The sequence below is a fragment of the Atractosteus spatula genome, chromosome 6 (assembly GCF_055471065.1).
Source record: "Atractosteus spatula isolate fAtrSpa1 chromosome 6, fAtrSpa1.hap1, whole genome shotgun sequence".
In the NCBI taxonomy this organism is placed as follows: Eukaryota; Metazoa; Chordata; class Actinopteri; order Semionotiformes; family Lepisosteidae; genus Atractosteus; species Atractosteus spatula.
The window spans coordinates 61,212,388-61,226,209 of record NC_142711.1 but is presented as its reverse complement, the minus strand read 5'-3'; the positions used below and the strand labels follow the sequence as shown (position 1 = coordinate 61,226,209).

Below are 13,822 nucleotides of genomic sequence, written 5' to 3'. Positions count from 1 at the left end.
AAATCTTAAAAATGAAATACAAAGCAAATCTGTAAATAAAATAAAAAATGATAAAAATAAAATAATACAAATAGCATAAAAGAAAATTAAATAAATAAAAGAGACTACAGTTAATAATATAATGTTGTGTCAGAGGCTTTATAATGGCCTTTAAAAGGCTCGTTGAAAGTATGGGCACAATATTCCTGCTTTTTCAACACCATTCATCACCCACACTGACAGTCTTCCATTCGCATTTTATTATACTGATAAACATCAACAGACATTTGAGTTAAAATAACCTTTAGTGACACATTCCCATGAATAAGTGTGTGTAATTGTGTTTATGTGGGAGCTCCACTCTCAGGCTGGTAGTGAACCTGAAACCATTCACATGTACATTTTTCAGGAATGCTTTCTCAATGGAAATTGAGTTTTTCCTGGATGTGGATTTGAAAAGTTCTGAAAGCCTCTTTCATTTATATAACAATGAATAAATATTACACTGACACACAACGTTCACCCTATCTTAAAACTGATAGCCTGATATTCTACAGAACCCTAACCTAAACACCAGTGCAGCATTAAGCCTCACTCAAAAACCTTACATACATAGAAGGAAACAAAGGTCTAGCCCTGATTACTGTACACCCTAACCCATACCATAAATTTAGTCCAATCCATGTACAATTAATAGATATCAAACATACTAACACCAGCTTAAATACTGTAGAGTCTAAAGTACTTCAGTGGGATTCTTGCATAGTCTCTGCAGAGTTTGCAGTGCGTGTACTGTTCTGTGCTGAGACTTGTGCAACTGGAGCAGTTCATCTGAGTTACACATCCATTATCACACAGCTGCTTATTCTTGGTAAAGATTGCAGCAACCAGAGGTCTATTCTGGACGCATCGTACCCACAACAGGACTGGACTTCAGAAAAACACATATGTTCTTTGTTATGGATAGACTGTGTGCCAGAAGACATTGTTACTGCAGTTAGAGCTTTCTAAACAACTAAAATACATCACAAAATTTAGAAATGGCAAACAGCGTTTGGAGTTGTACTCCTGTTGTACTTTACTTGTTGTAAATCACAAGTGCCATTTGCTGTTTCCATTCTGTTTTAAACTCCTTACTACAGTATATAACACATTTACTCTTGGTCTCAGTAGGCTAAGCAACGTTTACCTCTAAAATGCCTCAGCACCTGGTTAAAAGGATTTTACTTTTGCAGTTCATTTATTAACTAGAACAGTAATAGAACTGTGAGCTTAGATGGAACATATCCAGAAAAGAAAACCCAAGAAGAGAGCCTATTGTTGTGTCTGTGCTTGAACCCATGACAATAAAGCCAGGAGTCAATCCTGGACTTGAACGCTTCAAGGCTGAGGCTCAGTGTGTTTAGTGGAGTCATGGGCTAAGGTTTCCAACAGCCATTAATTAAAAGCACTGATCTTTCACAGTGTAAAGCTAACACTGGTTTGTGAAACCGGCCTTTACAGTATGGTAGGTTGCAATGCATGAGAGGCTGCAATCTATATCCACATGCGTCTGGTTGGTGTGTTTTTAATGTGACCTTCTCTTGCTCTTTGTGAGACCCTGCTGTGGGAGTTGAGATCAAAGAATTCAATTAATAATTAGGGCAGAACCTAACATCATTATCTGTAAAAGGAATGTCATGTTGAAAATGACCCTGCATATGTTTTGTTTTAATAAGGTCTGCAATTGTTAACTAGATTCTAATGAGCCACAAAAAATAACCTTAGGGACATAAAAGACATTTATTCTTGTTTTTTAAAACAAAACGTCAACTGATTTTCTAAATCAATCTCCTTTAAAATGTCCTAATGAGAACTCTTCAGAGATCCTTTAAAGTCTACAAATGTGGAACCGTATAATGATATTCTGTTGAGGAAACAGGATATAACTTGGTGAGATGAGAAGCTTATAAATGCACTGTTATCAGGGCCATGCTCAAAGGACTGTCCCAAATGACAGTAAAAGCATACAGAACACCTTAAAGAAGACCAGCTATTATCTTCTGAGCTTAAGAGGATGAGACTGCAATCCTGTACTTAAGAGGTGACATTGTGCGCAGAGCTGTAGAAGCCAGGTTCCTCTTGAGGATGAGGCAAGCACATGCCGACTGTAGACGGCTCCATTACACAGTGAACCCGTTCCCAATCACAGGGCAGGCAGGACTGCACCCTGGATTTAGTGCCAGTGTCGCACCAGGGTGCACGAGACATCAGTATAGCCAGCCAACATGTCTCAGGAAGGAGAGAGGAAACTAGAGCCTGTGGAGACATCTCACACGCTCATGGGGAAGACCTGTAAACTCCGCACAGACAGCTCCTCAGCTTGAAATCAAACCCAGGAGTCCGCGGAGCTCACTCCTCTGCCGCTCTGCCATGGTAGGAGGGAAAGGATTTATCATGCAGATTCACCGCTGAGCACTTCCAGGAGAAGCCATTGTTTGTTGGGGCCAAAGACAGTGAAAGCTGAGCCTCTTGAAGAAAAACTCACTCTGCTCCCCAGCTGTACTCACAACGTGTCACAGTGTGAAGTAAAGGACAGGCCGTTTTTAATTAAATTGGCTTTGTATTTAAAAAGAAAATCAAAACAAAAGATCTTAAAATAGAATGTTTATTCCTCAGTTCTAATATGTTATGGAGAACATTTCCACTGCGACAAACTGAAGTTTTGTTGTAATGTATGAACATGCCAACTAAATGTGGCAGAGAATTTCTCAAATTATTGGTGCCAGACTCACCAGCTGTTAAACCTTATGGGAGTGATTATATATGGAGACTGCATCTATGCGAACAAGTGAGATAAAAGTAAGAAAAGAAAATGATAGATACTGATTAATGTAGTTAATGAATAGAAATGCTGAAGGAAACGATGCTGAAAATCAAAGAAAAAATCCAGTTAGGTTTATGCTGTATTTACAAATAAAATTCAGATGTAGCTCAAGTACAAAGCAATAACAGAATTAACAGAAGCCACAGGCCTTTCTCCAGTAAGCCATACAAAAAAGTAACAGAAAATTTATTTTATATGTTCTCCCATCAATTGTGAAACCTGATTTTTGACTCATACACAAGTATATAATAACGTTTTCCTCCATCTATGAAACTGTTACTTGCGAGAGAAACACTGTATGTATTTTACATTCTGCCACTTGCTTTCTTTGCTGATATAATAATATAGCAAGAATGGACTCTGACAATATGTTTCTCTGTTCACCTTCTTCTGATGAATCCATACCTCTTGTGGTTACACAACCAACAGTACAGACCACACATTGCAGTACGACTGGTGTCAGGGGAGGGGGGTAGGGGGACTTTTTAACTCTCTGCAGACTCATCCTTTCCAAGGACAAAAGGTAAGGTTAAGGATTCGTTTGGAAATTAGTAATGGAATTATGTCACGTACTGTAACCCAAAGGGTGCACACGGGAAACAGTCTGCACGCCTGCAGAATATCACTTGTGCAAGCGTTTGATGGCTTGAAAAAAATATCAAGCAGTGTGACTGTCAGTTTACAGTAGCATGCATACATGTTTTTTCTTCCATCATTTCTATTAGTCTTTTTTTTTTTGCTGTCCTTATACTAGATATTTGTGCGATTATCCCAGGGTGATTTTTATAAAGTTCGCGCACATTTGCTGTGACATTTTTCCTTTTCTCTCTTCTTCACTGCTGTTTCTTTAGTAGTTATTTGTGAAAGGTTCACAGTTTATTGTTTTTTCGCCAATACAAGGGAACTGAGAAGTACTGTAATTACTGTCATTGTCTCTGCACGCACCACACTGTAAGAGTTAATACAACTAATTAAGCTCTATGGTGCACATTTGCCTAATGTCTTGCAGTTCACTGGTTGGCTCTGATGAGCTATTCTTGTCACCCAAGAGGCTCTGCATGACAGCGTGTTCATGATTTGCCCTTTCATTGCTCCCCTGATCCATTATTGTTAAAATGGGACACTGACTTGGCTGAATGAAAAATAACGCAAGGTTACCCTTTCTGCAAACTGACAACGGCCTGGCCTAATTAGCCCATCTGCCTTCTAACCAAAGGTTACACATTAGCTGCTAATTCTGAAAACTGTGATCTTTACATGACCTTTCCCTTTGCGAAAATGCAGACGTTTGCCCTGGTTCCTGTAAAATGGGCTTGGAAATGTTTTATTGCTGTAAAATGCCCTCATACACTGGTTTCTTTACTGTTTGTAACTCATGAATCCACATGAAGTGAAATCTCATTTAAACATTTCAGCATCTAAAACTGTAAGCTATCCTTGGAATAGATTTCACTATGTCCATGTATAAAAATGTACTTTGGGTGTGATTAACACAGCAGAATCAGATCTTCTCAAATAATGAAAAATAGTTGTAGTTCTTTATTTCATCTGCTCTCCATATTCATATTCAATAATAAAGTTTATAATAATTATTCCCTGCCCTGACTGATCTAAACTGATCAAAATTGCCAAAAAACATTCTTTGTTTTAACAGTCTTTTGGGGTTTTAATTTTATATTCGCAAGGCATTCTTAGGGATTCTATTGAGGAAATCCTGAATCAGGAGTTTTCTAACAACAAAGACGCCATGGTCTTTACACACAGTTTTGGAACGATGAGCCACGCCAGAGGATATTATAATTAGAACAATTTTATCGACCTCCTGCAGATCAGGGAGAGCAAATGAAAATGACATCAGTGCTGCTCATCCGGAATGAAATGTGTTTCTGTTTCAAGAATATTATTAACTTTGGATTACATATGCACAGAAACACAAAATCCAATGCAGTGTCAGATAAAAGTGCACAGTCAAGCAACAGGAAAATCTGCTACTCTTTACTATTGTTAGAGGTTATATAAACAGGGATAAGTAAATAGAACAGGCTGTTCAATGCACAGCAGTCTGTTGACTCACCAATATTAATAGACTTTAGTGCCTTTTGTTATCAGAATACATGGCACCTTCCACATCCCTAGTTTTCAAACTGGCACATTATGCTTAAAAATGAAATAAAAGGACAGAAAGTATTGACTATTTGAGTGGCTGGTATTTGAGAAGGTCCAGGCGATGGCGATGAGACAATTCTGTTTGAGCTAAAAAGCCGTGAGGACGAAGGAAATGTCTTCACAGCTTCTGCATTTCACTGTTGGATGATTTGGAAGGGCCCATAAATTATATCATCAGCACCCCATCAGACAACTATGGCAACAACAGGAACCTATTAGTCTAGAACGAGATTGATTGGCCATGCCGGCAACATCATTTCTCGTGTGTTAAACGATAAGAAGCTTCCAGAAAGCAAGACATGGCTGTCAAGGAGACCTGCGTTCTGGCTTCGCAGGAGGGTCCTTCTGGCACGCCGTCTCCACGCCAGCTGCAGAACGCACTGTCTCTGAACGGGAGAAGTAACTGAAACTCACAGGACCGTTATTACACCCACGCTGCCACATAATTCTTCATTCTTAAAATTTACTGACAGCACAAAACGCATAGATCATAATAAACTGACAAACCAGCGCCGGCGAGCCCCACATTTCCTTATTTAGCTTTCCATAGGCATAGCGTCAGCGGTTTAGAAGAGGCACAATTTTGATTGTATTTTATATTGGCAGATAAAAGCGACGTGCTGCATTTTAAAGAGCATCTTCTAAGATAATGCATGTGCACGTGAGAGGAAAGTTTAAAGCACAAGAAGAGGCCTCCAGTGACATTACAACCCGCGTCGACCCTGGGAGTACAGTGCATACAGCCTTTCTTCTCTGGAACTAAAGTAATTCATAAGGACTAAAATCTTAAAGGTAAAAATAAAAAAAAGTTGATGACCAAAAATGGGACATAAGAATGGTTACAAATGAGAGGAGGCCATTTGGCCTTTTTTGGCTCATTTGCGAGTTATTAGGTACAAAGTGCTCATATAGGTGTTCCTTGAAAGAAGCCAGGGTATCAACATGGCTGGGTAGCTTGTTCCACACTCCCACAACCCTTTGGGTAAAGAAGAGCTTCCTGTTCTCAGTTTTAGATGCATGTCATGTAGCTTCACTTGCGTCCTCTGGCTTTAAAGTCATTTAAGCTTTAAAGCTACATATTAATATTTTATGACCTATTAAAATTGCGAATGCCAAGAAAGAGTTAATTTTGTTCACTCTTTTACATAATCCATGAGAAGCACACACAGACTTGTGTGGGTCATGCTAATAATACCATCTACACAGGCTATATTTGTCAGAAACAGCTCCTTTTTGACACAAATTATTTATGGACTCTTTACGGGTCATCAATTTTTAGTGTCCCCATTAAGTTTTAATTTTCTGATCAGCAAAGTTTAATAATTTAATCATCATTCACTTCCTCTGCAAGTCTCTTTTATCTCACAGTATCAATACACTGTGTAGAATGGCATTTATCTTTACAGTGTTATAAAATTAGATACTAAGACTTCAAATGTTTCAGAAGGCTTGGAGGCTGCACACTCATTCCCTGAGATGTATGCTGATCAGGCTCAAAGGAATAAGAAATCTGCATAGTTTCTTTCATGGTATTTTTTTTTCCATCCAGTTTCCTGTGAATTCTAAACTGCTGAAGCAGAATAAGAAACGTTTGCCCTTTCTTGAGACATGAATTGACAACAGGTAAAAAAAAAAAACAGGATACAAATTGTGCAGAACAGAAGCTGTTTCATTAGACAAAATTCAACAAACACAAAAAAAGAGCATGCACTAAGAGTTCAGATACAACAAAAGCGCTGTATGTGAACAGGGTTTTAAGAAAAAAAAATCTGAACAGGATCGAGTGGGGAGCTGTGTCAGAATGCACTGGTTGCAAAGGAGCAAATAATGGTTAGTTTCCCACCGAAAAAGTAGAAGAAATACACACAGCGTTTCAGCGGTTAAACCTTCTTCAGCTGGGGGGTTTCTCCCTCATACCTGAAGAAGGCTCAGCAGCTCCCCGCGCAGTCCTTTATCTGGGGAATTGACCTACCCTTGTCCGTCATTGTCCGCCTGAACAGGTTGTCACGTCTCTGTTCGCCAGCCTAGTTACCTCATTCTGTAAGGAAAACACCCCCCCCCCCCCCCAGGGCCCTGTCTACCCCTCACCTCTCCAGCCTTTGCATGGTCAAGGCCAGGGTCTTGTTGAGCTCCTCGATGACTCTGCTGGAAGGCACCGGGTGGAGGGAGATCGGCACCGGCGTGGGGGACAGGTGGGCGCCGCCGTACTGCAGCGGGTGCTGCTGGGAGGGCAGCATGGCCGGGTGGTGCTGCGCTAGAGGCTGCGGAGAGCACTTCTGTGAGGAGTAGGAAGTGAGGGCGGGCTCCATGCCACCCGGGGGAACACAGATCATCACCTTCTTTGGAGGTAGTGGAGGAGACAGCTTGCCCGGCATACAGGGCAGTTTGATGGGCTGGCCTGAGTCTGTGGAGAAATAAACCCGAGCCCATCTGAGGAGGCGTAATAACGCTGCACAGCATTTACATGAAGGCACCAGACAAACAACTTTGCAACGGTTACAGCTGAGGGCAGGGATTGCTGATCCCAGTCCTGGAGGACCACATACCTGCTGGTGTCTGGTCCAGCCCAGCTCAATGTGACAACTGGACGCTTAACTGACCTCATCACAAGATTATTCTGATTAATCTTTAAGAGCTTTCAGCTCTTAAACATGTTGGGGGTCGCCCTGTAACTATTGTATACAATTGTATTCATTAATGTGAAATATAAATTTAAATATAAATATAATTAATGGAAATGGAAATGGAAAATCTCCTTACTGTCACTGTTTGAAAAATGAGCAGATCTCATCTAGTCATAATACACAACATAGCTTAAGGTAAAAAAAAAGCCTAAGAGGGTTGGTCTTCAGACATCGATCAGTCCTATTTTTTGATGTACAAGTATACTGTATATAATGCTTGTGCTCAGTCACATTTCAGCAAAAAAGCCATTCAAGCTTTATCAAGCTATAGCAAACTAGTTTCAATAAACTATATTATTGCCACAAGAAAAATTAAAGGGTACATGACACCTTAAAGAAACACACATATTTTCATATCTTCCTTTAATTGTATTACATATCTTCCCCAAGTGTTTTTTTTTAATATTCCAAAGCACAACCTGTCATCAATATGCCTAAGATTTTGTCCTTCCGATGTTCGGCTGCAAAATGCATCAAGGCTCAGAGCTCCTGCCCTCAGAGCAGTCTCCTGCCACTGTGGAAACCAGCGGAGGTGCTGGGCACTTCCCTAGATGGCACCTGGGTGAATGTTTTAAAAGAGCTGTATTTGCATATTTACATACCTTTTGAAACTATGCTTCAGAACATCACGCAACGAGCAAACAACATGCAGGAGAAGAATGTAGCCCACACTGTAATAATTGTTAGTGTCTAATAATGTTATGCAGTCTTCAAATCACAGCCAGCCTACAGAAAAGTATTGCATGTTTCCTTCTCCATATATATGATATTCTTACCCATGGCTAAATGACCTTGTGAGAACAGAACAAAAAAAGCAGGCTTCCTAACTAAAAGCAGGTAAAGCAGCAAGCAGGTACTGTAAGTAGCCCTCGGTCAAAGTACCATCTGTGTCCCCGCGCAGTCCTTTCGCTCATTAAATATCTTTCTGTGACCAATTAAGATCTTGCAGCTTCAGAGCAGATGTCAGTCTGTTTAGGAGATTCAAAAAGTGCCAAAATAACAGCAACATTAAAAACAAGGGGAGTTTGGAGGTCAGCGAAAGGTTATACTGACGAATCTAAAATAACATTGCTCAATGCACAGTGCCAAGAACAAGTTTCTGAACCCCTAATGTAATTATGGTAATAACGATTTCTTATTATGGTACCCTTTATTAATCAAAACAAGCCTTTTCTTAAGTAAACAAAGGGTTTACATGGACCGTTTCAATGCTTTTTGAGATGCACTGGTGTATGAAGTAGGAAAAATATCAATAATAAAGCAGTGTATGTAAAATAATTCACAAACGCCTAATTTATTGAGCACAACTAAAAGGCTGACTATAATCAGATGGTTACATAATTGGATAAAAGGTAAACGGGGACTGAGTTTGGACAGACTTGTCCTATATGATGATCAGACACTTTATGAGTTTGGTCATCACCATACAGCTTAGTGGGAACAAGTCACACCACAATCAAAACAGATTCGGAGGACATCAGAAAAAAGAGTAGCTGATGCTCTTCAGTCTGGGAAGGGTTACTAAACAATTTCTACTCTTCTGGGACTCCACCCTTCTACTGTCAGACAGACAATTTGCAAAATGGGAAATCTTTAAGACCACGGTGACTCTACCCATGACCAGTCATCCTGCTTTGATCTCCCAAGAGCAACCTGGAAAATCATCCAGAAGGTCACAGTGAACCCCCGAGTATCCTCTAAGGCTCTGCAGGTCTCTCTGAACAGCAGCTCCTCCAGCTGAGGTTACAGAGAGGGTAATAGTCTGGGGACTGAGTGCATGTATGCTCTACTGTTCCAGCAGTTTGCGATTCCTTTGCGATTTGAGGATTGTTTTGGCCAGGGAAGGCGATTTAAATCAGGCCCCTACTCTTTACGTCAAACACATCGCCTTCCAGCGAAAGCATCTTTTCACTTGACCAGGAGTTCTTAATATTTAGGTAGTGAGTGTATTAAAGGCTATGGCCTCTATTTACTTGTAAACACCATTGCAGGTACTAAATACAGATGCATAAATGAAATGGGAGAAGCCAGGAGAAATCATATCTTTGCGAATGGCTATTTAGATTTTTTAGTTTAATTTTTTTTAATTTTAGTTTTTTAATTTAACTCAAATATGTCAATTTTCAATTAACATAATATTGATTCATTATAAAAAAATGAGCAACTAACCTTTACAGGCCTATGACTATGTATTCTTTTTTTTCCCACAGTATTGAACAGTTGCTGGTCTCTGGAGTTATTACCAGGCTACAGAGAATCCTGATTCTGTGCCTCTGCAGGCTCAAATGGAAAAGGTATATTGGCTTTCATGCAGATCACACTGATACCACAATATATCTGCAAAGTGCTGTGCTGAATGCACAAAATCTCACTTCTACCTATTACATTAAGATGCCAGCGCAGGCAGATATGAATAGTTCAAAGAATCATTTGACATTTGTCATGTACAAAGCATGCCTGTTTTTGTGTTGTCATGTGGGGTTGTGGATAAAATTTTAAACCCCCCCCCAGGCGAGTAAGGAGAAAATGTATCCACAGGACAATTTTGATCTACACAGAATTGCTGAAAGGCTGATTAACAATTTGTCAATGGTGGTAGGTTTAGTGCTGCATCATAAAAAAGGAATAAAATTAACCAGTCAGTAATTTAATCACATGAGGGCCATGAAGCCGGTTCTTCATCAGTGTTTTAACACCCTGAGAATTGTTTAGAGCAACTTTAAAATGCTTTATGACCGTATCACATCTCATTTACACTTGTGAAAGATGCTGGAAAATAGGTCAGTGAAATATTATGTTTCAAATTTTGTTACGCACAAGCAGGCAACAGTCCAATAAAGTAACAGTTCAATATGCTCAAAAAGAATTATGAGACATCACTTCCTCCCGGGAAAAGTATGATCAAGGATACAACCTGAAACAGTTTAGGGTGGAAAGCAGACCTCTGTGTAATTCTGGTTACTGTGTGTATGCCCCTGAGGAATCAGATGTGACAAAAAGAGCAGAATCCGTTTCACCATAGTGGGAATTAACGAGAAAAAAACTGTATCGAGCCATCCGCATTGCTTCTCAACAGCATTCATCACCTAAGATTCTTAAAAGGATCATTTACGCCCTACACTGAAAAAACTGCAGACCGACATATTTAACAATGGGGAAGGACTCTTGTTTATCCCCACCAGGGTGCTGTTCCTCGATTCAAAATTGCCACCTAAAACACAAAGCCGACAAGTTTTATTGCCTCCCACACCACATCATCGTCTAGCGGCCTCTTTAGCTCTTTCAAAGCTGTTTACTGCAGAGGCAACACCGATGCCTGTACCATGTGCCACCTCTGTGGATAACAATTTAATCAAATAAATAGAAAGGGATTTCTAGGATCTAGATCTTCAGGACGCCGCGATGCTAGCACCTTAAAAGCTTTTAAAGTGTGGGATGTCAGCAGGCAAAACTTGAATACCTTAAGACATGTCACTGAACTTAGAAACACTCCTTTAACCAAGGATTTAACTACGAGGCTTTGGAAAGCAACCAGCTTCATCTCAGACTACCACGCATTCACTGCCACATATTCACTGCTGTCCCGAAGGTTGTTACAGAATCTGGAAAAGTGAAAAAGAGCGGATACGGTGACGAGGAATAACTCACCAGCTATGTGGTTGGGAAACCGTGAGAAAGGCTTAGGAGGAAGAGCTGGGGGTTGCTTTAGGAACATGGGCTGCTTCACTGGGGTGTCCTGATTGTCACCAGGGAAGGCCACAGGTTTTTTAGGAGGCAAAACCAAGGTAGGCTTCATCAGAGGGTCCTGGGAGCAGACTCCAGTTTCAATAGACGTCTGGAATTCTACTGAGCCTGAGGGACAAAAATACAGAAGGTGTGTCACAGCAGGAAGGGTTCTGAACTCGCAGCCCGAGTGCCTCATTTTTTTCCCCTTGATTTACAGGCAGCCCACAAGTAGAAACAGAAAGAGCCTATTTGAAAACACAGAATTGGATGAGACCTGCAGTATGCAAGGGAATCAATCTCACGAAACCGCCCATTTCCATCTTCCAGGGCCTAGACAAAGACTTACAAATTCTTCAACAGTGCGGTAGTGTGTGTGTGTGTGTGTGTGTGTGTGTGTGTGTGTGTGTGAGTGAGTGAGTGAGTGAGTGAGTGACACTCAGCTGAGCTCAGGCAGTGAGGCAGTCCTATGCAATTGTGGTCTAGTGTGCATAATTGACACTGAATGCCACCGAGTCTCGCAGACATACTTTAGATGAACAAATAAAATCATGTGCTTTATGCTTCCCTAAGGACTGTAAAAGAAGGCTTTTTTAGAAACACGCACACACGCTAAATGCGCAAGCCAATCGAAAGACATTGTGAATCTGACTGATCTTGTTTGAAAACAGTCATAAGAAAACATTCATTTTTTAATTTTACCAACAATATCTGTAATTACTGAACACTGAAGTGAAATCAACATCTAAAAACACAGATGATTTGAGTTGCTAGATTTTGTACGAATACATATATGCCGAATATAAGTAAAGTATCTACACACGTACTGTATACATTGCAGTTTATTTTTGTAATTCAACTCAATCCCTTTTAGAACAGAACTATAAACACAGCAAATTAAAGTTTAAGATTTGTTCACACTGTGCTATAAATTGTAATGTGTATATTTATACATTTATTCATTTCACTATTATCTAAATATGTATAAATGCTGAAAAAAAAGACCTCAGTTTCTATTGCTTTTCTTTACTACCATTGGATTAATGCACAGCAGACTTCACCTCAATGAGTACTACTTTCTTTGTCACATTTCTGAATTTCTGGATATGAAGTGAATCCACAGATATCGGAAATAGTACTTGGATTAGCATTATATCAGTAGCATTAATGTCTGTGTTTTTTGGGAGGGAAGTCCACTAGAGGGTCAGGACACTTTCATCAGATATCAAGCGCACACAGTCCTGGGCTGTTAAGGAGACTGCTGCCTAAATGCCTAAATACAGCCGTTAAACATAAATGAATGAAATCATTTTATGTCTCTGTTCCTAGAAAATAAAATAACCCACAGTCCAATCAATCTGCTTAAAGCTGCTATGTCCAATTTTAGAGCAGGTAGCAGCTGACACTTACTACAAAAAATCGCTTCTTAATATCCAGGAGCCGTCTCACTCTCTCAGATTAATCCTAATTTAAAGCAGAACCTTCCCTGGTTTATTTATAGCCTTCTATAAATGCTGAAGAATGCTGTTTCACGCAGGTAGCCAAACCAAATGTGATTCTGTCTATGGATCTGTTTTAAGATAAGATAGATGAAAAAGATTTTTGTTCGCTAATTGTACACAAGGTTTCAATGATTAAAAAATCATTGGTCTCAGACAAAAGTCATTCTTTATGAATTTCTCATTAGAAAGAAATGTAACTACAGTCCAGCAGACTCTTTTAATCATTTAAGCCTGGAGTAGAACAGAAACGTCATTTGCTTCTTATGACATTTTTTTGGTACACTGCAGTTCATCCTTCTCCGAAAGCTTTCAGACAGAAAGTTTAGTAGCACTAAAACAGAACACTTTCACCACAATGGACATACCGGACACAAATGTTTTGATTGTTCAAAAGAGTAAAAATAAGTTAAATATATCAAACTAAAATGCAAAGAAAAAATCAAATTAAAGGGTAAAGCATTTGGCCACTTATAGTAGTGAATATAAAACTACTGGTGTCTTGTCCATCATCTTTTGCGACTTTCTGCTTTTGCTGACAATTTATTGTAAACTTTCAATTTATATCAAAGGGTGTTTGGCCTCCTAATGAATGTGATCAATATCTCAGACGTCTTGCTAATTTTGAAATCAGATGTTTTTGCTCACTTTTCAACATTCAGGAGCTCCTGTTTTAAAGATGTATAAATGTTCCTGTACCAGTTGTTACTTTATCGGTTAAAACAGTGAGCACCACTTTACCATGGGTCACACATGAAGCAATAGCACTGTTTAAAAAAATCACCATCATCCTTTAAGTCTTCTGGAAAAAATGGAGAAATACTGAGCATTAATGTAACAATCATTATTTGAATATGTGTAGTCCTCATCTATTCTTGCACTTTTTTTATATTAGAGCCCTGGAA

The 13,822-nt window shown here is 39.6% G+C and overlaps 1 protein-coding gene across 1 annotated transcript in view; it reads right to left on the bottom strand.

Moving 5' to 3' along the window:
- LOC148833141 (phosphatase and actin regulator 1-like) overlaps nt 1-13,822 on the bottom strand; it is a 72,399-nt gene that overhangs the window by 22,993 nt on the left and 35,584 nt on the right. The window contains exons 5-6 of the mRNA XM_088918339.1: nt 11,344-11,547; nt 7,100-7,415 (exon numbers count right to left, since the gene is read on the bottom strand). Coding sequence (XP_088774465.1) covers nt 7,100-7,415; nt 11,344-11,547 — 520 coding nt within the window. The remainder of the gene's footprint in view (nt 1-7,099; nt 7,416-11,343; nt 11,548-13,822) is intronic.